The sequence below is a fragment of the Anser cygnoides genome, chromosome 22 (assembly GCF_040182565.1).
Source record: "Anser cygnoides isolate HZ-2024a breed goose chromosome 22, Taihu_goose_T2T_genome, whole genome shotgun sequence".
NCBI lineage: Eukaryota > Metazoa > Chordata > Aves > Anseriformes > Anatidae > Anser > Anser cygnoides.
This window is the reverse complement of record NC_089894.1, coordinates 5376500-5402473: the sequence shown is the minus strand read 5'-3', so window position 1 is coordinate 5402473 and position 25974 is coordinate 5376500. Positions and strand designations below refer to the sequence as shown.

The window sequence follows — 25974 nt, the reverse complement described above, 5'->3', positions numbered from 1 at the left end:
TAATGGCTCAAAATTAACGTGTGTGTTTTCTGGAGGGTTAACTTTGAGTCAGATTAGTCTGCTGACCTGGGCCATCACCCGGCTGCACAATGTCAAGTGCTCGTGCTACGAGGTGCAGCTTGCAGAGAGAGCAGGTCGACTCTCTGGGCTTAGAGAACTTAGAGGAAATAACACTTGGGCAGTCAATGCTAAAAGGTTAAGCCAAATCTTGTCCTCTTTTCCATAGCTATTCCGACAATGGTTTATCCTGCGGTATGTGTGCTAGCTGATACACTAATAAAAGCACAAAGAGACATAAGAAAAGGCTGTTCCCGAATCTTCCTAAATGGTTTTCTACCACGTTTTTCTATTTGCCTATAAACATACCAGGCAAGCCAACCTCTTCCAAAGTCACTGAAACCAGTATACCCAGGTATTTAAGTGTACGGTAACCAGCCCTGGTTTCTTCTGCAGGTGTCGATGATGTGTCACTTCTAAGAAGTGAACCCAAAGCCTCAGTAAGGAGGCTTTGCAAGCGGAGTTTCCTGCTTCTATTTTCTATCACCTCTTTCTAACCTGAAATCCCATGCCTTTAGTCTTTCAGATGTAAGCACGTGGCACGTGTTGTTTAACCACCACGCTTAGGGGCTTTGTATTTTAGCATCTAAAAAACCTCATTTCTACATTGCTTTTAGGCCTTTGATTTTCCAAAGTGGGATTAAAAAGGAAATTTAATCTAGTTATGCAACACAGCCTGGGTGGACCAGCAATGCTATTTTAACCAACAGTCTCCTGGGTCTTTGCAGCTCAGACTTTCTGGACTAATATTTCTAAGGAGACTCCTGCAGGGACTCTACAAAAAGACAAAGGTTTCTCCATGTGTCTATACAGACAGACATACAGACCATCTGAACACAATGCTTAACCCCCAAAAAGTTACCCAGGAAGAAAACAACAGCAAAGCAAGGAAAAATAATTCCAGGCAAGAAGCTTTTCAGTAAAGCTTTAATATCTTTGATCCTATCTCTTGTTCCTGCTGTTACCAACTTGAGGGATGAACTTAGCAGATTGTTGAGACGTTACCAAGCTATGTCACAGCATCATTTAAGAATCTTTCAAATAGTGGCTATGAAATTAAATGAAGAAAATTTTGACACTGTGCCAAAACAAAAAGCTCAATCACTAGCAAATCCCAGATGCTGCAAAAGCTGAACTAGTGTACGCACACATGTGCTAATGCATGCGGGGCGAAGTCCCATCAAGAGATTGGATCCACAGCAACTTTTCTGCAGGAAACTTCATAATTCTCTTAACTCTGAAGTTCTTTTGATCATCAGAGAAGATCAGACATTTGATTTTTCTCACAAAGATTCCGTCAAAAGAGTATAAATGACTGCCCTGGAATTATGCAGTACTTTAAACCTGAGCATTTTATATCTATATTTGCGTTGTAATGATTGGAAAAAATTACTTTTTTTTTTTTTTTTTTTTTTACTAAATATACTCTCCGCTAATCTTACAGTTGTACAATTTTGTAAAAATGACACCACAGATTGCTGAAATAACTGTTAAACTACATCAGAAACAGTTTTCCCCACAGGAATTTTCCATGTAGAAGTAATAAGTCAAATGGACAGACGATTTTTGTCACACTTAATGACTACAGAAAGGAGATTCCTCTGTGGACAACGATAACATGAAAAAGGCTGTGGCATGTATATGCTGTGTCTCTAATTTCAGCATGACATAAAGGAAAAAATGTTTATTTCTTACCTGCTACGGAATTTGGCCGTGGCATAAGGTAAAGAGGAATAGACTGCACTGACTGGGACAAGACCGTCTCCAGGTTCCTTTCCGGGATCTTGTTCAAGCTGTAGGTTGAGGCCGTCATGTTCTCATCCACGCGATACAAGCAGGAGTCCATGCTGGACTTCTGGGACTGCCAGGGTTTCAGGTTTCCTCCAGATCCAAGCTCTTTACTGCTCTCCCCTCCATACTTCGTGCGTTCCACATTTTCTGAGTAGCTTGTCAAAGTAGCTTGAAGGAAGAAATTACAAACAAAGTGACTAACAAAGAAAGAATTGCTTGCATACATGCTGCTATACACGAAGTTGTGCAACGCAAACGCCAAAAATGATGCTCATCATATTTTCCACATGCACATAAATCAGAGATGGAATTTAGTTTAATGATACTACTTCTGCCTACAACTTCTGAAAGAACATTTGAGCTATAATGTCTTGGCTCATACTGTTAAAAGCCATTTATAATTATAAAGATTATTAAAAATTATGTACAATGTCGTATTAGAATACGCAATTCCAGAAAGACTAGAAATGATTAAGGAAGAAACTTTATCAGTGCTCCAGATATCTTTCAATTTGCATCACAGTTGCAACCTTTTCAGAGAATGCTTTCAGAAATTTATAAACGTAGGAATATAATTTATAAACACTGTAACAATGAAATATCACATACAAACCCACACCTGACTTGCACGAACAATTAATTCTTATGGATTCGTTCGGTTCAGAAAGTGAACTCGGTGTCTCGTTTGATTTACAGCCGTTTGTATCAAGCTTTAAATGTAATCCGTACATTTTCCCTCATACTGCTTGACTTGAAAGAGTAGGATTGTTGATATATTGATATATAACTCTCTATCCTCTCACTTGCCACAACTGTGCAGATTCCTACCGCTATTCCAGACCCTGAAATACAACTCCATCCTGCCTATTCCTGAGCCCCAGGCGCGCTGTGCTTGTAGATGTACTCGCTAATATTTATCTCATAAATCCACTGAAATACGTCATTTTCACTTAGCCATGGTAAATACCTCTCCAAGTCCAAATTCTCTGCTAATTTCTCTGCCATCTGTCCCTGGACACAGCAGCATCTCCTCTTGTTTGCAGCACAAACCCCGCTGTTACACTTCCTTAGGGGCAGCCTTCCTTGCCCGCACAACAGCTCAGTCCCGCAGCTCTGCTGCCTCACTGACAACCAGCCCCACGTTTATTTTTCTCTTGATAAATGCAAACAGCAAATTACTCCCAAGATTCACGTGCTTTTAGGCTAAAGCCTTGCCAAAGCTTTGCCCACTTTTTGAAGGTGAGCAGCCTCAAGAAGAGGCTCCAGGCAAAGAGCACCTAAAGGAGGCTGCTGTTTAATTGCACGTGGGCAAGGGTTCTTTTGTTTGTTTTTCCAACTTCATTCAGGAGCAGAGAACTACATATTTTAGTTGGTTGTTCACATGATGGGTGCTGCCTGATGTTAGGCATCCGATTCAACTCGGAAATACCCCAACGAAGCTGCCCTGTCCCCTCTGACAAAGCAGGCAGCTTCAGGCACTTAAAATCAGGGCCGACGCTGCTCTCCTTGCACAGGTGCCAAGCCGACTGTTCGGCTCTCTCCCCAGTGCAGAACCATTCATTTCAATATCCAAGGACCAACCTGGATTAATTATACATGTTAAACGTCACCATAACATGAACCAGAATTAAAGCTTTCATCTGAATTCACAAAATCACCAAAAACCCCACCAAGACCTGCAAGAAGTGCCTGTTCTGTGTCCATCCCAGCACAGCCCGTGCGGCTTCACCTTTACCTTTTGGACCTATTTATTTCTCAGGGTTGTGCTTCCCATCCATAAAGTGAGATCAATGGTTTTGTACCTCATCGAGGTTTCCAAAATTTAGCTGTTTGTAACATTTTTTAAAACTTAAAACCAACGCAGGTAACAGATAAGAAGTGGTATCTTCAGAAATGTTGGCATTTAAACACAGCGTGCTGTCAGGTGAACACATTTACACTGTAACGTGATAAAATAAGATACAAACAAGAAGCAGATGTTCACAGATTTCTTTTGCTCCCTTAAATTGCTTAATATCAACACACAAATTTTTAACTGTTTCCCAGAAAGACTCCATTTCAAAAGTCTGGCTCTGAGGTGCTAAGCATACCGTGTTGTCCATTTACAGAAAAAAAAAATCCATTAATTTATCCATTAATTTATACAACCAAAGTATATTTCTAATTAATCTTGGTAGAAACACGTCAGCAGCTGAAAGCACTAATCTTCAACTACATTAAACTGAGGACAAAACAAAATAACCATGCGTCAAAATAGGATTTCTCTTAATGAAGTGGCAAAAAAAAAGATAATAAACCCTGCTGGTCTCTTTTCTAATTGTCAATTTGTGTTCATTTTAAACATAATTTTCACTGTTTTACACTAAGGCTGTTTACGTGCAAACTCTTCATTGAATCAGGTATTTCGGATTGCTCCCTGCGGATCAATTTACCTTCTGAACAGCCCGGGATAATACAAGCACGGCTACACAGGCTGGAAGTGATTAGTCTACGGACTTAATCTGTTCTATGAGCTATTTTAAACCAAAACAATTTTCATTTTATTTAAAAGGCAAAAGCGTGAGGCTATCTACAAGTCGGCAACATGAGCCGACATGCAGAGCACGTCCCCTGGGAGAAGTAAAGCCTTACCAGCAGCACCCCAGAGCTGGGCTTAGCCCCGGCACCTGGAGCCCAGCAACCTCGCCACAGACATTTGAGCGAGCAACATTGAATCTCACAAAATTCACATTACGTGCACCAACTAAGGTTGTTTCACTGCGATAACCAGGGTCAAAAAGCGAGTCACGCTTAGGTATAAAAAAAAGTGCAAAGACTTTTTGGGTAGAAAGAACTTCATTTAAGTTCCAGACGGGATCAAGCCCATAAACACCTGCCGCCAGAAGAAAAGCTGCGAATTATTATTATTTCTGCAGGTTTGCCATCTGCATACCCGAAAATTTCCGAAGAACAGAGCTGCGGAGGGGATTCTAGGACAGGAGCTGCCTTGAGACATTTGGGTGTGCGAGCAGGCATCCGCACGGTCTCCTACATTTCCCTGCTGGGGATTAACTGTGCTCTGCAGGAATAAGCTCTTCGGACGGCTGCGTGGGGAAAGAGGACCCACCCCTGGGCTGAATCCTGTCCAAATTCACAACAGGGCTGCTGCTGTGTCATTAATGTACCTGAACTCTACCTACATGTCAAAAATATTCTGCGCCTTAGAGCAGTGAAGCGCTGGGGAGAGGATGGGATGAGGCTGTCTGGCGAGGAACCGTGCACCACCACGACACCACTGGCCGTATTTCCATCCTCAAGAAGATTTTGGTGTACAGAGCTATAAGGAAACCATCAGAACATCAGATTATACTGAAAACTGACTCTCATGTTGAAATTCCTGCTGATATTACTACTTCGGTTAGATTAAAGATCTAAATCACCAGCAAGTATTTAGCACTAATCCTTGGAGATTTCGTGGCTCTGTAATTCCTGACTACGGCACTAACCCAGCCGATGGGCTGCGAAAAGGAGATCCTAATGGCGAAAGATCCCAGCAGACCAAAAACTGACTTTGCATTGTTTAGATTGTGCCAGTGCTAAAAGGGGCTGCAGGGACATTTATGGACTGACCCACCAGAAACCCAGTATTTGAAGTTTTCATCACTGGCAACGCTTCAGCTGTGCGGGACATTCAGGGCTTTGAAGGACGAGGGATGTCACAGCCTGGGGACGAGGAGGGTCAGCGCGCCTGAGAGTGGCCCATAGCACCACAAAGTCAGAAATTAGAAAACTGGGAAATGACAATGCAGTTGTCACACCGATGGAGATGTCAGAATTAATCCTTTCTTAATGAACGGGTTATAAAAGACCCAAACAGTTCTGCAGACACTGCTGGGAATTTTGTTACGGGAGGGATTCGTGCAGGGACGGAGCAGGACGGGGGCACCCAAGGGAGCCGTGTGCTGAACAGGAGAGACCCGAGAGCCAGGGAGAAACGTCTGTGGTTCTCTACAGCACTCCAGTGATGGCACATGTAGATAAATATAGGTGCATATATATCTCATATCCCCAGTGAATCGGCCGGCGTGCAGTTCACGCCGTGTTTAATCTGAGGACAGAATTTGAGGCATGTGAAGCATCAGAGCTCCGCACCACTCCTCAGTGACTGAAGCCCAGACAGGCCAGGCCCTCTCACTGCGGGATCAAGGCGCGGAGGCGCCCCTGTGCAGTCCCCGCCGCGCCTCTCGGGGGATTTGCCCTGTCTCTGCCCGCAAGATTTCAACACCGCCCTCTGTAACAGCACCAACGGTATCGGCGAGAGCGGCGCTGCCTCGGCTTCTTTGAGGATGTGTGCTTTGATGCCGGGAGGGGAGACACTCCAGAGATGCACCAGCGGCCCTTTTACAATCCCATCTTGCTTTAGCATTCAAGACTCACGCTTGCCTTTTACCTCAGCAGAGGATTTGATGCTTTGCCTGCGTCAAGCTTTTGATTTCGAACCCTGACGTGGCTCCTCTCCTTTGGTGAAACATCTTGGTTAGAACTTTTTACAAACAGCATGTTTTAAAATATTTTTCTTTCTTTGGGAAAGAGCAGAACTGCATCCAAGATGCATCTAAGACAGCATCCCAGACGTCACCGAAGCCAGTGCTACGCATTGCTAAGAAATATCATGTATTTACAGGACAGCAAATATTATTTCTAACGTAGTTGCAGGTCAGCCTGTGCCCTGGAGCACGAGGCTTTCAACTGCATTTGTCTCGAGTCAAACATGCGAGGGGAATTTTACCATCCCATCCAATTCTCCTCGAGGCAGAGATCATGCCTGGAAAATGTCAACCTTTATGCTCACGTTGCAGATGGAGCTGAAGGAAAAAGCACTTTCCTACAGCTACCCTTTTATGACGAGCAACAGCTAGGATATTAATTATATGTAGAGATTTATAATGCATCTCAAATAGGAAATAGGGATTTTGTTGCCTTAAAGAAATAACGGCAGCAGAGCAATGAGCCTCATATATTGCCCTGAAACTGGATACTAGAAGCACTTTTGCAGCCACTGCAGGTTAACCTCATCTCACTCTCATCCAGTAACACAATAAAATACAACTTGCCTTATCACATTAGAGATGTCCTAGCTAAAATGTATGACTTTACAGGGAGTAAAATAAATTTTTACCCCAATTTACATAAACCTTCATAAAGTCAGCTGCAGAGAGATACACTTAAATACAGCCAAGTCGCCCCAGACTGCTCCCGGGACCTTGGCTGCCAGGGAGAAAAGCTGGGCAGGCACAAACCAGAAGCCCAAATCTTTCCCCAGGGATGGAGGCAGCCTTGGGCGGCACTGCAACCAGAACATGGGTGGCCTCTGGAGCACTGGGTGCTTTCAGAGGAAGAGAGTTATTCTTCACTGGACACCATCAGGCAGAAAGTTTAAGGATTATCCAAACAAAACAAAAAAAAACACCAAACAAACCACAACCTTAAACCAGCCCTGGTTTTGAGGTCAAAATCCACCTTGTTCTTCCTACGTTTAACTTTTCTTACAACAGTGGTCTCAAATAGGGAAAACAAATCATTGGCTTAATTTGCATAAACAATCCTATGAAAAGACAGAGATTAACCAGGTAAACCAATTTCTGCTCCAAGCCTCAAGCTACTATAAATCATAGTAAGCACACAAAAGGTCTTGAAACGTAATGAAAAATACCTTGACAGTAGCATCATGCTGACCCTATATTCTTGCCGTTCTAAATCTGAATTCCCTGCTGTAATGGCTGACAGGCAGGATGAAGAATGGTATGAATGCCTCCAAGCCAGAAAGGGCTCGTACCTGCTTGCTCTGCAGACTAGAGATGTAAGGGTAAAGCAGCATTAGAACCCGGGGACGCTCCCCGCATCACGGCACAAGTTACTGCAAATACTGAGCTCGGGAAACAAAACTTATCAGCGAATCTTTCCTCTATAAACCTTAGTTTATCACTTGCTGAAGGAAGGTGGTGAGTGTTTTTCACAGTCCTCTATTGTGAATATTAAAGAAATCTGGTAAAAAGGTTCCAAATCTAATATATAAGCAGCAACTTGAGTTTTCCTCTAGCTAACTCCTGCTCGGTCTTTTCAGTGGAGTCTTTCTTTCAGTTTTTCACTCCATTTTTTTTCCATCTACCAGGCTGGACTGTAAACCAGAGCAGATTTCACAGTTCTAATGTAACGCGTGTTCTGGGCTGCTTCCCTCTGCTTTTATCTTTAAACACTTCTTTCTCTCCTCCACCTTTTTCCCCCCCCAAAAAAAAACCTAACAACCACTTGTCGCCAAGTTATTCTCTATCCAGTATTTAAGGGCCAGATTTTGGTAGCAAACCCAGCCCTTGACACCTCGGAGATTTAACTGGGGGGAGGCAGAAATGTTGTTTCATGCCTGGTCGGGTTCCTCACTCCTCACCCTGACCACGAATCGCTTCACATGTGCACACGTTTACTTTTGCTCAATTTGTCCTTTTTAAGGAAATTAAGAAAAAAATGAATCAGAATCCAGAAATGATATTTTATGTACTTGATGTGGTTGGGATTCTGTGATCCCACCAATTTTGCTCAACAGCTGCTGATGTGCCTGATAAATAGCCTCCCTTTTCATCTCCGACCGTCAGCCCAATCACCTGCAATATGCAGATGCATTAACGAACAAAAGCTCATCATCATCACCATCAGACATTTTTCAGGGAGCTCCTCCTTTGGGGAATGAACCCAAATGGAAGCTGGGTAGACTAAAAAAAAACTGCAATTGTTAGAAATCTTATTCATTATTAACCAGAACGTTTCATAGTACTGATGAGATTGTCAGAATTCAAATGCAGCAGCTGTAAGATCACAAAAATATTTAACCTGAGTTAAATTTATCTTGAAGTGCCTTTTGAGCTGCTCTTTGTTCTCTTCTCAAAACAGTTAAACTTGCAAACAAATGTATCTTGTTTTATTGTCAGCAGCGTCTTTTCTGCTTCACGTGCAGTCTAGATGAATTTATTAACAATCCTGTTTTCAACCAACGAACGCATAAATCTGTAGAAAGCAGCAACTTGATAAAAAGTCAGGAGTCCGAGTGAGGAATGAAAAGCATCAAGGAGGGGAGAGGGAAATAAAAAAGCTACCGGGCAGATATCCAGGAGGGGACGGGGACCCTTTATGTGTCTTCTTTGTAAAATCCACAAAATTTAAGTGAAGCCAACTGGTCCGCATGGTATTAGACCTACCTACATCACTGCAGCAGTGGTGCAAGAGGATTTACACCGCTCACTGGCTTTCCTTCCAGCTGCCCCAGCATCATACCTGTATTTCCTCGCCCAGAACGATCCCCCTGATCATTAAGCAGGGAACACGTTGCAGATTAGCACAGAAGTTTACATAAAGGAGGAACACGGCCCCGTTTCGTCAGGGAGTAAATCACAGCACTGCAAATGTCACTTCTCCGGGAAGATTCAACACGGGAACGCAGCCGCTCTCTTAGTACCCTCGGGAGACTGCTACTAAATGATACGAAGTGCTACTCAAACATCACAAGCACTTGGGAGATCTTCCTATTCTGGCAAGAAATGTTTTCTGCTTTATTTGAAGACTTGCCTAAGACTGTTGGAGATTTCTTTTTGTGTTTTCTGCTGCATCCAAGCAGCAAAACTTTAGAAGGCCACTTCTGTCGGGACGAGAAGCGCAAAGTCTCGCTGCAGGAGCACGTGATGCCTTGACCAGTTTTCTTTTCAGTAGCAGATTTTGAACATTAACAGTTGGCTGCTTTTATACAGTGAGAGCCAAAAAATCCTGGAAGCTATTCAGAGGTTAAAATCAGGTCAGCATTTTCACCAGCCATTCTGTTTTACACAAAAACGATTTAGTGGCTTTGAGGAGAAAGGGCTGACTTGCTCCTATCTCTCCTTTTGGCTCACCTCCTCTTTCCTACCCTCCCCCACCTTTATTTTTTTTGTAAGTTAATGATTACATTTATTACCGCTTTTGATGGCTGCTATAATAAAATGCAACTAATATAAAAGCTAAAAAAATACTAACCCTTTTTCATACAATTTCCCTTCGCCTTTCCTTCAGCTGCCGTTTCCCTTGTCTGTCCTACTGCTTTGCACTGCGCTTCTAAACTGAGTTTGAGCCTTCCAGATGAAGAAAACCCAACACAGTTTGCAGGGAGTTTGTGCTGGGAAAGGTGATAAGGCTGTGAATCTGAAGATCTGGAGCTTGTAACATTATCGTTACCCTTTCAGTAAAGTAGAAATAACTTTCCTTTACAACAAGGGACCTTAAAATTTAAAATAAGGCTGTTGCAACCCAAGCGGTGCATTTATTAAAGTGGTCAGTAAGCGTGACATGGTCCCAGTGCCATGCAGATTAAAGATATGACACGTCTGTTCTCCAGTGATAACTGAAATTATGGAACAGGTGACACGCACAAGCGTGCTTTCTTTAGCTCAGTTTGTCCTCTTTATGGAACGTGGGCTTCACATCCATATTTAAGAACAAAAATGCCCATTCTAGTTTGCCCGTGCAAGTTTGTGCTGTGCCTAGCAACATGGGTATGTAAAATGAGCTTAAAATGTACAAAAACATTTTATGTTAAGCAAAAACACACAGGGAAATGCAGTTATGGTGTAAGGATTGCCTTCCCACCTTAATTAACTGTTTTCTGGCCTTTGCTAATTCTCGAATATTGCACAAATTGCACACTTGCCTTCTAGGACACACTTTAAAACCTCTCTGTTTTCAAAATACAAACTGTGGTGGAGATGCACGACTGAGATTTGGAGGTGATGCTTGTTGCAGCTGAGGACTGACAGACAGGAGACAAAGATCAGGAGATCTCCCTATACCTGTGCCTTTTATCATTCATTTTGCCATTTCTCATCTATTATAAAAATACACCTTTGCGGAGGGGCACGAGCTAACAGTTTCCATCACTGATTTGGGAGGAGCAGGAGGGACCGTAACTCGGGAAACACAAAATACCAGGGAAATGTTTAATCTTTTTCTACACAAAAATGGCAAGGAAAAAAAAAAACACAATTGAAGTAGCTTTGTCATGGAAATCTCCAGTAGATTTACACTTTTCAGGTACGTGTAAAGCCCCTCAGCCCAAAAGCCATGTCAGTTCAGTCATCGCTGCCGACAGCGAACACGACCAAGGGAAATGCACACGAGAAGATCTGTATCCAATAAACCAGGAATGCAAGGGAGGGAAACCCGATCCCTGACCCTCCAGAAACAAAGGAGCTGATGTGTTGCTGAAAGGGAGAGCAGAGCCCGCGTGAGCTTTGGTTTGCTTTCTGCATGTGGGCAACGTGGCTGCCGTACTCTGCAGTGACAATAACCCTAGGGAACTGCCGTCGTGCAGAAAGCACCTTACCAAATTATTGCACGCCCAGCTCACAGCCAGACAGTGCCATAATGACAAAAGCCCACGTCCGCCTCCCCTCGCTCACGCTGCCCTTAAGCCTTGCAGGAGACAGCAGAGGGATGGAAACAGGCTTGGCTAAAAAAAATCCCCATTTTTTTTGCTGCTGGAAAGTATGACTGGAGAAGACTGTTTCCCCCACAATTTGTTACAGCTGCCCAGCTTCTATCAAAGGCCGGAATAAGGTGTTGAAAATATTATTGTCAAAGCAAAGTGGGGGGCAAAGAAGGGGAGAAAGTCTCCTGTTCTCCTCTGAGTGCTAACACAAGAAGAGGAAAGCATTGCTTTTGGGGAGCCTCGAACGGTGCTTCCCCTACTCCATACGAACATATTTTTACATGACTTTTCCATCTGGGATACATTAACATAGCCTTGGGATAAGCCACCTTCTTTCACTTTCCAATTTTTCCATGCAGAAAATCTATGCTCCTGAAAGAAACTGCTAAGAGAATCTTCCTTGTGAGGGGGAAAAAATGTTCTCGACTTTAAAAAAATGCCAGTATAGACCTACTGACAGAAGGGTATGGTAGAGAGTCTGAGCAAAAAGGCTCAACGACTGACCCCACCGGGAGTCAGCATCGTGCTGACACTTCTCGGACACACGGGTGTGCCACCGAGACCACCCGCACCTCTCTGCCTTTCCCCTGGACAAGAAGGTCCAGATGAAACCTACCTGCAGTAATGCTCAGCCCCATGGCCTTCAGGTGGCAGGTGCGGACCCACCACCACGAGGTCGGGACGAACCCAACACAACAGCCTAGCGCACCAACAGACCGCAGCAGTAACAACAGCTCATAAAAGCAGAGCGCACACATTTTTGCAAACTCTGCTGCTTGCTTCGTTCAATCTTAGACCTAATTCACAGGTGTGCTGAGAGGCAGGACCCAGCTGAAATCAAACGTCCACTTCTACTCACCACCGTTCTCCAACCCAACCAGGCTTCGCGGGGCTGTTGCTGGCCAGAGGGAAGGAAGCCCAGCTCATGGGGCATTGTGAGCAGAGACCGAAGGGTGTGTGACACCGCAGAGAGCTCTCCCAGAATCCATTAGCCTACTCTGGTATGCAGCTCAGAATAGCTTACATATTTGCATTTTAAGATCATGCAGGCAGAAGTGCTACAAACGTTTCTGTGGCATACAGGAGCTGAACTAAACCCAGATTTCCTGATCAGCCAAGCAAAATATTAATCACTAGTACAACTAACCTCCCTGAATTATCAACCTGCCTTTTTTTTTTCCCTCCTTCTTTAAGCACTATATAAACCACTGGCAAAGTAAAGTATTCTTAGCTGGAGAAACACTCAACACAAAATCTTGGTGAGGACACCCGTGCTAGGACCATTCTGCCTGATGTCACATAGCAATTTCTTTCCTCCCATTGTGCCTTCACGGTTAGTGAGCACAAATTAATCTGTGTAAGTTATTTTCTCAAGATCCTTTACGCTGGCAATTAGGAAGAGGTGGAGCCTAGCGAGAATCTAAAATTATTCTCATTAATCCTCTAAAATTATGAGTTCAACAGTGCTATGGTAGAAGTCAGAGAAACTACTTACTGCACGTGTAACACAAGAACACATTTCGCAGTCCGCTCCCCACCAAACAGTTTTACAGAAAATGCAACAGCCTTTGAACTATGAATGTAGCAGCATCATCCATTCCCTTTCCCCTAACAGCAAAGAACAGTGTCTAGGGACTAAACAGCATTAAGACAAGGAAAATGTTGAAAAAGCAGATACCTCAAATCACTTGAGGTAGCAGGAGAAGATGGCAGCCCCAAGCAGCAGCCACTGCCTGGCACTGCCCACCCCCGTCTCACTTCTTGGGCCAAAAAGCCAACTTGGCAGAAGACATAACCTCACTGGAATTACAGGTAAGAAAATGTTGGGAAGAAAGATTGCACTAAGTATGTGAATCAGAGAAGATGGGGGGCACATGGGAAGCCAAAACAGTAGAACGAGGTAGGCAAACTCTGCCTTTTACCATTTAAACAACTTCCAAAATTTTGCATCAAACAATTTACACTTACATTCTTCCCAATTTCCAGCAACTCTACATGAATTTATTTATCAGGAGTGGTAGGCAGAGAGGTATAATTCACCTTGGTCACTGAAACATTAACGTGAGTAACATGAAAACACCCCGTTCATTATCAAACACACATACATTATCCAAACTACAGCTTGTTAAGCACTCGATGACCGCCTGCCTTAGCATTAGGGGAACTAACTGAGAGCAAGGAGGACAAAGATGGCACGCTCACCTATGATACCGCTGTCTCTGCTTTCCAGCGTGGACGTGGGGCTGGTGACGGCCCCATAGGTGCAGTCCTTGGCGGTGACGCTGGTGCTGACGGGCGGCAGGGTGGAGCAGGGGCTGCTGGCCGGCGGCGAGGCCGTGCTGCTGGTCAGCGTGGAGCAGGGGCTTATGCGCTGCGTTCCTGCGGAGGTCTGGAAAAGAGCAAGTTCCAGCTTCCTCATTCAAGGGGCAATGCAGAAAACATCCAGCAAATGGCATTTAGTAAAAGCCTGCTTGCACGCTTTATTAAAATTCTGAGCAGTCTGTTAACATGGAACTGAAAGTTAAGAAATAAACTAGCACGATAAAGTGAGATAAAGTCTGTGGCTCTGTTTAAGTAGCAATCTTGAGGGTCATAAGCATACAGCATGATCTCACCTTCACTTACAGCAAGAAACATTATATGCAGGAAATCCTACAAAGACCTCTGTGCCATTTACATCTGCTCAGAAATCTCAGTGGGACTGCAATTTTTATTTTGCCCTGTAAATGTTTCCTTCATTCAAGAAGAGCAACAATGGTTTCACACCCTGGCAAAGAGGAAGTTCAAAATCCCTTATCTGCATACGAGACAGCCCTTCCCCGAACCGGCGTACTTTCCCCACCATATAGTTTTCAAAAAAAAAAAAAAAAAGAAAAGAAAAGAAAGCCAGAAAGCCAAAAGCCAACCTGTACCAGTGAAAAGGTTGCTCTCCAAAGGCAGAACAAAACCAAAAACGCAGCAGCACAAAAAAGACTGGTATTTTAAAAGTTTTTTTGGAAAGAACCCATCTGAAACTGTGTGCAAGAAACTTCAAAGCGCTTGTACATCTGATGCTGTGCACAGAGATCAGTTTATTAAGAAAACAAAATTATTCCTGAATTTGATTTGAGACAAGCTGTGATACAACACAGATCCCTTGTTCTAACCGCAGGCTGCTGGATACACAATCTTCCCTGGCAAAAGCTCCTCCTGGAGAAATATCCTGCAGTATTTGTAAGCAACAAAGCCCGCTGACACGGGAAGGTGCTCCTGTTTACCTAACATAGCAACTTCATCAACGTTACTCTGTACTTTAGAGCAATCATCCCAAAATAGCTTACCAAATGTACAACTTTTTACTTCCCTTCCACAGAACCAAGCCCTTTTGCCTAGCGTACGCTTCCCATTCATCCCGCAGCGTGCCTCAGAGGAGGAGGCGCCCCCATACTGGGTCCGACCAGCGCTCGTCTCCCCTCAAGTAGAAAAGGATGCACAGGGCAAGAATTTAAAACAAAAAAGGGTTCCTGAGCACGTGATCCTCCCTTAAATTTACCTTTCTGCCTCAGAGCAAGCAGCGCTATGGGGAAAACTCACCCTGCCTGCGTAGGGTCTTTCTGAATGCCCATAGGGGCTGGTGGCCGTAGGGGACAGCGGTGAACTCAGGACACGTACAGCAGGGTCAGCCTCCAGCCTCATTCCTCCAGGGAAGGGTTCCCTGCCTCTCTGAACCGCTGCACGACGGATTTGGGCCCCCAGACCACGGGCGGTGCAGGAGGGCTGGCAGCGGGGCCATGACTTCACGTCCCTGGTGCTCGGAAACTTCTCCCTTCCATTGTTTCTGCTTTCCGCAGCCCGCCTCTGCCTACGGGATTTTTTTTTCACTGTCGCAAAATGGTTCCAGTCCCAAGGAAGGAACAGCAGAGGTTAATTCCCTATTTGGAATGTGTCTGAGATTTCTTGTACTCCGTGTGAATGCTTCCCTAATAATCAGGCAGATTCCTGTTCCCTTTTTCACAGCATTTGAACCCAGGGTGACCACATGAAGCATCATGCTTGTAAACTGCACAATGTGTCCTTCTCACTATTCTATACTTGAAGCTCGAATGGTGTCTGGAGCAGACTTTTGTAAGTAGAACACGTGGAGGATTCACTGGTTTTTAAATTAGAAGACAGATCCCACGTGTAGTTACTGGGAAGAAATCTAATTTGGCCAAGAAATCCCAACACGGCTGGTAAGAACCCTTGCTCACAGCATCATCCCCAGGCTTCTGGGGCAAAAAAGGGGCACCCAGTGCCATGGGTGGGCTTCTGGGGCAGCACCACATGGACGCCCCAACCCTCCTTCACCTCCCTGTGCCTCCACTCTTGTGCCAGCATGACTGTGTTCATCCCAAGCATGAAGAAGCACGTTGATACGTCAGGGCTGGAGCGCTAGCCCGATGGCTCTGCGTCAGGTTTTTGTATTAAACAGAGAGACTGCATCATGGTAGAAAATGAACCGTGTCGGTATTTCCAGAAATTTATCATCTCCCTTCGGTACCCGTATAAAACATCCCGCCAGTGAGCGAGACGGCTGCCACCAGACCAGCTTTTGAAGTCCTCAGGAGAAACAAAACAACGCTCTCCTCTCCCCATCCAATTTGCAGAGCCACTAGCGGATCACAGTTATTGTTATTTTCCCTTCTTTTATGTTCGAGGCACTTATAAATAGATCTTTCTTTTCCCCCAGTAGCCTTCTAGGAACCAACGGCAAGCTGACTGCTCTATAAATCCCGGCTCCCTGGGCATTCTGGTTGCACGCATCCATTGTAGCACCTGCCACGTGCCTTCTCTCTCAACGAACCTTTCTCATTTTCCCTTGCTGCAGTATTCAGATGTCTAAATGCTGGCATGATTTCTGTAAATTTATTTTTAATTTTCCAAAACTATTTCTAACTAATTAATTCTAGTGATGAAATTAAAAACTACTTCTGAGTCAGTATTCAATAAAAAAAATTCCATTATTTTTTTCCGCTTAAAATTGCCGGGGTGTATGGCTTTCTTAATGCAACCTAACATGGGGCACTTTGGGGATTGCTGCTCGTGAATCAAGCAGGTGCTTGCGCTGAGCTACCCGCTACCGTGGGACTGTCTCTTCTGATTTATTGCAGCTGATGAGACCCCATTGGTATACCCGAGCTATTAAGTTAACGTCTTCCGATGGTGATTTCCTTTAACTCACTGACAGTACAATAAACTCCATCGGGTATAAGGCAGCATCATTTCTGAGGTTCAGACAGAGAAAGCAGCAGCATTGGTGGCACCGTTCCTGCAGTGCTGGGCTCCCCCGTACAAGATGAGCAGACTGCAGGCAGGCCAAAGGACCACCGCGCCCCCAACATACAAGACAGGGAAATGTTCAAAACCCAGCTAGAGATGGCCCCAAGCAACCTCCTCTGAGCCGAGCCTGCCTCGGGCAGCGGGTTGGGTTAGACATCTCCAAAACTGCCTTCAGCCTCAGCTGTTCTCCAGCTCTGCAATTCAGCTCCTTCACTGCTCCTAGCCTAAATGACACTACAACATCTAAAAATTTAATCAGTTCACATTTGGGGTCTTTCAGAATGCAAAGCATGATTACTGCTATGAATTGTTTATGGCAAGGTTTTTCTATGCCCGTTTCAACCGGTATTTTAAACAAATCCTTGCTGAAACTTGTCTCAGTACTAGCAAAATAACATCCACAAACCTTAAAACACAGAAAAATTACTCTTCAAAGCAAATTAAAATTCAGTCCAAGAGGGGTAGAATCATCTTTCCTGCAGCTGATAACATCATTGTTTCACGAAATGCCAAAAGTGATATTCTTATAAGCTCTTTTATTTGTACTATTATCAATGCAGCTCCTTAGGAGCAAGCTACTTGCAACTGGAAATGACTAAATAACACGACATATCACTTGGCATTGATTGACATGTTTTATTTTTGTATTGATATAGAAGAATGCTCCTCTGTGCTAGTTTTAAATATAAATTTCCATTGACAGAACATTCCGCATTATTATTATTGCTGCTGTTTCATCTGTCACGTTTTCACTAAGCTTTGAAAAATTAAACTGTTCTGTCATAGGCCCATTGTCCTTTGTGCTTCTCTGGCAGCCAGTACAGTTGAAAAATAGTTTCCCAAAAAGTAGGAGAAAAAGGATTTATTCTTTGGCATTTGTGATCTCTCATTAAGGAAAGCATGATTAAGAAAGAGACAGCCCATAAAAGATGCAATTTCATAGCAATCTGGATTAGAGAATATATCCTTTGACATATTCAAAATAAGGCAATTGAATGAAAATGGAATGTGCCGATTTACAGATTGGGGCAGTTTTAGTGAAAACACCTCTACTCCTTATCTTCACTTTAGCTCAGCACTGGTGAGATTGCAAATAATTATTTTCTCGCTTCAGAAGGCAAAGCATGGTTAGAATAACAAGCAGCAGCCAAGTCCCAGCTTTTTATACAAAGAACATTCTTTGCCCAGGCCATGTAAATTAATGCATGAAAACCTAGAAAATTGTTCTCATTTTTAAATTCAAGTGCAAACTAGTAGTCAATCAGGTTTTAATTAATCAATGATTAATGGAAGAATTAATCTTTGCAAATCCCATAAACGTCCTTCTGCATGATTTTCAACACTCCTTGAAGCAGGGTGGCTGAAGAAATCAATCTGGGAAGGAGTCGGGGAGGTTTGCAGGAGATCTGCTGCGAAGCCGAAGTGGCTTTGGTTTGGGCCGCGTTTGGGCTGGGTCCTGGCCTGAAGGACCGGCGGGAGGCGAGGGCACACCGGGCCGAGCAGGGCTGCCCGTCCTGCACCCCGCCAGGTGTCGTGGAAGAACTAAACCAGCTTTCTTAATTCTTCACAGCCCATTTCACCGGCTGCATCTCTCTGCACCCAGCTGCTGTAGTGCAGTAGGGTAGTGGTGAGGTGGGCAGAAGCGACAACTCGGCCCCGCTCAGGGCCTGAGGAAGGCAACAGGGCCTACGGGGCCTACAGGGCCAAGTGGTCAGGAGGCTGCTGGGCGCAGGAGGAGAGGCAGAAGGAGCTGGGTTTCTTCAGCCTGGAGAAGGCCAAATTGCCTCTGGGGAGAGCTGCAGGCCTCCACGGTCTGCAGGGGGGTAGAGAGAAGATAGCCATGTTCTTCTCAGAACTGCAAAGGACAACACACTATAGCCGCAGGTTGTAGCAAGGAAATTTTCTACCAGCTAGAAGGAAAAAGCCCTTCGCAGTTGGAGTCATCAAGCACTGGAACAGGCTGCCCTGAGAGCCTGTCGAGTCTCCATCCGTGGAGATCTTCAAGCCTCAACTGGACAAGCCCCAAGCAACACGGTGCGGCTTTGAAGCCAGCCCTGCTTGGAGCGGGCGGTGCGATGCGATGCCCTCCAGAGGTCACTGCCAACCTCAAGTGTTCCGCGATTCACGGCGAGTGCCGACAGCAGGAGAGGCTCACAAAGAAAGAAAAAGAATTAACTCGGTAATTGAGGAACCGGCCTCTCTTTATCTTCTCCAGCACATGAATAGCATTCAAAGGCCTTGCAAAACTTTTTCATGCAAAAATTAGCACACAGCCCAAGATATCAATCTATTTTAGAGGACAACTCTCCGATGTTTCTCTTTAGATTTTTCTTTTATTTATTCTCCAAAGACATCTTTTACTTTAGAGAAAAGATGGGATTTTAATTTTTGTCAAAAGGCAACAACAAAAGGAGCCATTTATAGTAGAAAGCTCTGCTGGGCTTTGAAGTATTCAGTTCAAATAGGTGCCTGTTAAAAGTACATTTTCTAGCACAATGTATAGTAAAGTACATTTCAAATCCACCAAACTTGAATAAAAAATTGAATGAAATCATTAAAAGCTTAATGAATGTGTCAAAGGCAAAAAATTTACAAAAACACATTTCTTGGCATTCAAGCATCTTACATATTAATCCTTTAGACCATGTAGGTGATGGAAGACCAAAAATCACTTGGTTCAGTCTGGGGCACGGGACCAAAAGCCTCCAGCCCCAGGAGCTCCCCCAGCTCTTGTGCTCAGAGCAGTGCTGGGCTTGGGGGAGCTCCTTGCCTCCTGCCGAGGGGCACCGAGCTTCCTAGGGCCATGACGGGCATCGAGCTTTAATGCCAGGACTACCTTTATGGCTGCCACTTGTTATTGATTCTTTTATCTATCTATTGACTCTTATATCTAAAACAGAGATAGAGTCATGCAGAGTCATGCAAAGACTCTGGTAAAAGAAGAGAGAATTGCAGCTGGGCTCCTGAGTTTTGCCTTGTTGCACCACAGGCTGGACTGTCCTTCTAGCTGATGGGAAAATCAAACCAAAAAACTGTCTCCTAGTTTCATTCTCATTTTATCAACACTGATGGAAGTGGGCGTATTGTCCAAGGTTGAGGAGGGGCAGGAAGAAACTCAGGCAGTTTCCACAGAATTTACACTGTAGCCACGACCCTGACCTTTTTGCTGTTCTGCTTTGCAGCCACCAAAGAGGATGTAGCAAGTTCAGTCACAACAAAGGTTTTATGATCTGCTTTCTCTATCGATTTTCAAGCATGAACTCATCTTGCTAGGCAAGAAAAGAGCAAAATCTTTGACTATCTGTAAAATAATATTACCACTTACCTGTACTTCCTGGAGACATAGCGAGTCTTTATGCAACATTGCTAAAATGCTTTTGAAATATTGCACACAAGATGCCATGGAAGTACAGATTATTTTGATCACTGTAATCTGATTAGAAACGCTGCCCACTCCTACAACATTTGCAGAAACAGAAAAACAACAGAAGCTGTTTCACACAGTAGCAGCTGATCCCTAAAACATGTACTGCTGCAGTGTAATGATGATTCATTGTTTAACAAGGAGATACAACCTTCTACCTCACAACAATCATTTCACCATTATGAGCCACTCAGCTGCCATATAATTAGAAAATAACCACTATCTCCCATGCTGCATTCTGATCATAGCCCATCCAGTTACTGCTGTAAAACCGGAGAAGAGTGGAGGAGCTGCTGTACCTGGTTCTCGTCCTGCACCTCCATGCTGTACTGGGGCCCTGGCTGTACCTCCGTGACTTTCTCTCCGAGGAGGAAGCCCAGGCGAGTCATGAGTGTGTTTGCTGCCTCATCTACGGATGGAGGGGGTCCCAGCTCCTGCTCAGCGTCACCTAAACAGGAAGAGGAACACATGGATTTAGACAGGAATTGTTGATCTTGGCTATTGTTCAGTGTTTTTAGCAACAAAACTCAGCTAACTTTTCACACTGTAACTTCTGCATCCGGCTTTCGAGGTTATTCACATCATTCAAGTCTGTCTTAATGCTTAATATTGATCATTAATTTAGGTTTTACATTGCTCCAGCTATCCATACATGTTTCTTCTAACTCTGGCTGTTAGTTCTCCTCTTATTGCTCGTTGTATTTGCAGTACCTCATATGGAAGCAAGCACATTCATCTCTTTTTCCCTGCACCAGCAATAACACAGCCAGCCAGGAACTGAGATTTCCTGGAAAGAACAATCGAGAGGGAGAGCACTTCCCCTTTCCTCTCACGCAGAAGCTGCCTCCAGTTACCCGCAGTGAATTCAAGACTGCACGTGCCATCTACTTCTCCTGTTCCCACAGCATTAAACGAGATGCTCAGCAGCAAACCCACGCTACCGAGTGCCTAACGGCAAAGAACAGGACAGAAAACCCACGTGCGTCGACCATTATCATCCGCTGGCTCTGACGTGCTCAAGGTTACGTGGAAAGCACAGGGTTCCACAGACCGACCTTCCTTGTGCAGCCACAGGATGGGCTACAACACAACGCAAAGTCCACCTGCCAAATCCCCATCACGTACAAAAAATAAGTCAAAAAGCAAAATTCCGGATGATTTTTTCCTGAAGTTTCTCTGTCAAAAAACGTTGGAGGTTTTTTGATCCGTAGCACCCCACGGTAAGTCAGGCTCTGAAAGTCAAGTTCCTTGCTGCTCGCACCGGCAGCAGTGTTATCATTAAAGCCTGAAGGTCAAGTTCTTTCCACGTTACACTGAAGCAATACTGTGTTTAGCGCAGTTGTAGGAGACTAATTAGGATTTGCAATTAGTCTACAGTTAATTATTCATCTGATAATGTACAATCTGGAAAAGAGCCGATCTCCGCTTCCCAGCTCTGTCCTGGCTCGGGGCTGCTCCAGCACTCAGCCTGGAGCAACAGCAAAAAGATGTTGCTTTAAATATAACTTTTTGATAACTGTAACTGAAAACCACAAATCACAGAATCTGGGATATGTACAAGACCTCAGTAAATTTAAGCCAGCTGCTTCCAGAAATTCCCATTTAGCCTCCAAATGTACATCTCACAGAAGCTTACAGCAATTTCTTGGTGTCTCACCCGCACTACTGCACATTAGAAACCCTGGAGCATCTCACGCAACACAGTCGGCATTCGGAAGCGCCGCCAGCTTTGGCAGATCAGCATCTGAAGCAGTCCTTAAACGGTGACTTCACCGTTATGAAAGTGGATTATGTAGTATGATAATAGAAGTTGTCTTCTAAGTTACTGAATCCCTATTGTACTGCTTTATACAACACTGACGTGAATAGGATAGATTTAAGATAGCGACAAATTTAGATGGATGGCCCAATTTTTCTGAACTGCCGACCACCCACATTCAATCTGTGGGCATTTACCATCCCGGGGAGTCAAATTCAGAACAGACACGTTTACGTAAAATGAAAAGTATACGGACTCTGATTTCCAAGGTTATTTTTGCTTTTAAAAAAAAAGTCGACTTTGGAATTTATCCTAGATATCTACATGTAGGATATGGCTTAGTTCGTAATTACTGAAAGTTTCTTGTGCATTCCCCATGCTGGTTTCAGAGCACATTAACAATCCTCAAACCACTTTTACTCCTCAGAAAGTAAAAGGTCAGAGTAGCGCTGCACGCATCTGAGCGCTTCCTTCTGCTCTGTACGGGCCCTGGTGCAACCTCCAATTTCCTGCAGTAACTCGCACTGGTTTAAAACTAGCAAAGAGCCGACTGCACAGTCTTCTACATACGACCACTGTGGCAATGCATGGGGAAAAGTACTCAGTACAGGTTCCTGCATCTAAGCCACAGCCGGGATCCTGTGCAGCATGCTCTAGGGGACCCTGCTTGGCAGGGGGTTGGACCAGGTTATCTCCAGAGGTCCCTTCCAACCTCAACCATACTTTCATTCTGTGATTCTGCGAAACTTATGAAGAAAATCAAGTTTCTGGGATGGTGCTCACGAAGAGGCGGCCGACCTGCGCTGCTTGCCAAGGACGCGCCGTGCAGGCTTGTGCCAGGCCAGGCCACTTGCAGGGAACGGGTCCAGCAGGCCAGCAAGCAGGCAGGACTGAAGTCTTCAGTTTGCAATGTGTTATTTCAGACTTGAGAGCGATTTATTTACAGACTACATCGGGGCGGGCTGGGCAGAGCCAGCCAAATTCTGCTCAGCGTCAGGAACCGCTCTCAAAACAAACAGCGCAACTTGCTCCTGCGAGGCTGGGTTTAACCGTGTCCGCACCATCCCTAAAGTATCCCCAAGGGGCACAAGCTGTCTTTTACTTCTAAAATAAAATCATAAGCTCATCCCAGGTCCCTGCACAAGAAGGTGCAGCGTCATGCAGAGGCAGCAGCCGTGACTGCAGCCCTAATTCCCTGGCCAGACACGAGACAGGAGAGCAGCAGCTGAAGGAGCTGAGCTCTGAGAGCATCCCATTTAGTGTAGAACTATCAATTATCTTATTATAATGTGGCTTTCAAAGTGCAGATAACTTTGAACTTGAGCAAAGCACCACTGTGCTGGATTATTATGCCTTTTGGTTTTATGTCTTTAAAAATAAGCGCAGTCGTTTAATTGAGTGTCAAAGAAGAGACAGAGCAGCTCCAAGAGGCCTGTGAATGGGTATTATGGAAAGAAGCTGTAAGTTACCTTGCAAAGTTGACAGTAAGAGCTAATACTCGCTCTCCAAGTTCAAAGAGAGGGCATAACTTCTTCCCCGCACCGCGCGCTATCCAGCTAATGCTGCAGCCACATTTTAGGCACACTTGAGCGCATTCGGTTCCCCGACCTCACTGGGGAAATCTGAGTGCACAGTCGAGAGCAGAATTGGCCCACGGTATTTTTAGCTCTTCTGACACTGTACTGCTGTAATGAACCGCAGCAGCTCAAACCAAACCCTACAGTCAGCTCCAATACGCGACCACGAGCGTCTCAGTACCCAGAAGCGAGGTGCTCGGCTATGCACACACAAACCTGAAGGCAATCAGGGAGCAGATTCGAGAGATCACAGTGTGGTTTGAGGTCTGGGGCCGCTGCGTTGGGCTACGTCAAGTCGCACGCTTCTGCTTAAACATTAAGTCATGTTAAAAGCCTTCCTAAAATGCTCAGCGCCAGGAATTTTAAACGAGTAACAAATCTTAACTCCCTGCTTCATTGGACGTGCTGAAGTGTTCGAAGGAGTTCAAGGGACTGCAGCTTCATGTCCTTGTTCAACAGAAAGTGGATATTCATGTATATACACGTAGATATATACACATACACACACAAATAACAAATGGAAGGCTTTCTTGCTGGGCATGGGGCGAGCTGGGCTGCTGCTGCGCTCCTCAGCCGCCTCTGCCTACCTGCCTGGGCCCCCGCTGGGCTCCCAGCAGCCATCAGACGGCAAAGCTCGCATTTTTATGACAGCTGACATCTTCGGTTAGCTGGTTGAGTCGTTTACGTCTTGTTTGGTTTTAAGCAAGAGGTTTTTCTTGCTCAGCCCAGCTGCACTGAGCCGGCCGTGGGTCCAAGGCGGGGGGACCCGGCGCGACCGGCACGTGCTTGGCTAAACTGAGCCTCCTCACCTGTATTCGAGTTTAGCTGGACATGAAATTCCTCCTGATTACGTTGTCTTTGCACACACTGTTGCATTACCAGATCTCCACATGATAAATGATTTTCCAGAATCTTAGTAAAAATGATTTCCCACTGCAGCCTGGAACTTAATAGAGCAACTTTTACCCACTTGGATTTTGTCACGGGTGATTTTAAAACAAGTGCTCCAAACTTGGAGTCAGCATTTCAGGTACTGAAATCAGAGTCAAAACCAAGAGAGATTTACTGATGTGTGCCTCTGGTCCAAGGACTTTAATCACAGATGCAGCCCACAGAGCACAAACACACTGCAGTGAATTGCTTATTTCTAATAACATAAATAAAAATCCATGAACACCCTCAGCTCCAAGATAGATTAGTCTCAAAAGCTGTAGCCTAGTTGGAAGGAGAGGTAATTTGTCCAAACAGCACAGGGATTGTTTTGGGGAAGAAAAATGTAAGCAAACTGCCTTACTTTACACTGCAAAAATAAATGAACTCAAAAATAAGACATTCAGATTCTTTCGTAGTGACCTTTCCATAAATAAAAGATATCTTCAAAACAGAAAGCAAAGGAAGAATATTCAGAAGGCCACATGAAATAGGCAATCCAATTTTCAGTAAAGCAACAACAAAAAAAAAACAGACTGAAGGAGACTGCTTTCTCTTAATCCTTAATCTTCAGAAGAGACTGGTAACGGCAGCATTATATGACAGAAATAAATAAAGGCTCCTACACAGAGATGTGAAACAGTTTGTCCTTTTAGATTAAAATACTACACGTGTTTAGGCTATCTGGCATTTTTATCTCCCGGCTTGGAAGAATGCTGAAAACCATAAATCACAGTGCTGCAGTCTTAACACTGCTGAATGCACAGAGCGATTCAGAAGCGGAAAAGAACAGAAAAAAATATTAAATCAGCCGAGCAACAACTTCCAATTCCTTACCAATAAAGCCACAGGGAAGGGGAAAAATCACAAACCAGTACCAGCCACACAGACTTCTGTATGCGTACCAGTTCTCCCTACTACGCTGCTAAGTCCGGACTTCACAGTAATGGAGAAAAGATTGAAAATCCGACATAATTGTGGCTTAATTACTCTGAGACCGGAAAACAAAGTAAAAGAAACAAGAAATGAGAATGGAAGCTATGGCTTTCGTCATCTCCAGCCCATGAAGAGCACGCTACGATTTATTTATTTATATTACTTTTGTATGTCTCTCTCTATGTGTGTGTGTGTATACTTATTAAACTATTATGTATTTTACTTCTGGATTGCATTATACTGAAAGGGATGCCAGAAGAGGACCGGACGGGCCAGGAGACCAACAGCGGGCTCATTAGCTGAGGGCTCTGGAAGGTCGCTGGGCTGAGCAGCATCGACCCTCACGGAGGCCGGGGGCAAGGTCAGGGCAGCAGAGGCCAGGGAGGCCGAGGTTGGAGCACCAGGCTCCGCGATCGATGGCCGCAGCGGCAAGGTCACCGAGGGCCCCCGGGGCATCGAGGGAAAGGGCAGAGAAGGAGCTGAGGCTGTACGAGGAGACCGAGCATCCATCGGGGACACGTCTGGCAAAGGGCTCTTAACTGCTTTGACAGCGTGAGAACCATTTTCAACTATTACAGCCAAGCAATTAGCAATAATAAATAATTAAACCCAGCCCTCAATGATTTAGAAGCTTCAAAAAGAGCGTAGGTACCTAAGGCGCGCGCACAGCTTTTTTTTCTTTAATAATTCAGCTTCCAGAGTTCTACCAAACCTCACA

The 25974-nt window shown here is 44.7% G+C and overlaps 1 protein-coding gene across 27 annotated transcripts in view; it reads right to left on the bottom strand.

Moving 5' to 3' along the window:
* Positions 1–25974, bottom strand: part of TANC2 (tetratricopeptide repeat, ankyrin repeat and coiled-coil containing 2) — a 282626-nt gene that overhangs the window by 90571 nt on the left and 166081 nt on the right. For 25 of the 27 annotated variants that reach the window (XM_048046466.2, XM_048046465.2, XM_066981484.1 and 22 more), the window contains 3 exons: positions 20354–20502; positions 13535–13721; positions 1753–2016 (listed from right to left, as the gene is read on the bottom strand). In XM_048046466.2, coding sequence (XP_047902423.1) covers positions 1753–2016; positions 13535–13721; positions 20354–20502 — 600 coding nt within the window. Of the gene's footprint in view, positions 1–1752; positions 2017–13534; positions 13722–20353; positions 20503–21033; positions 21157–21179; positions 21309–25974 lie in introns of those variants that run through there. The other 2 variants (XM_048046485.2, XM_048046482.2) reach the window with 2 other exon arrangements.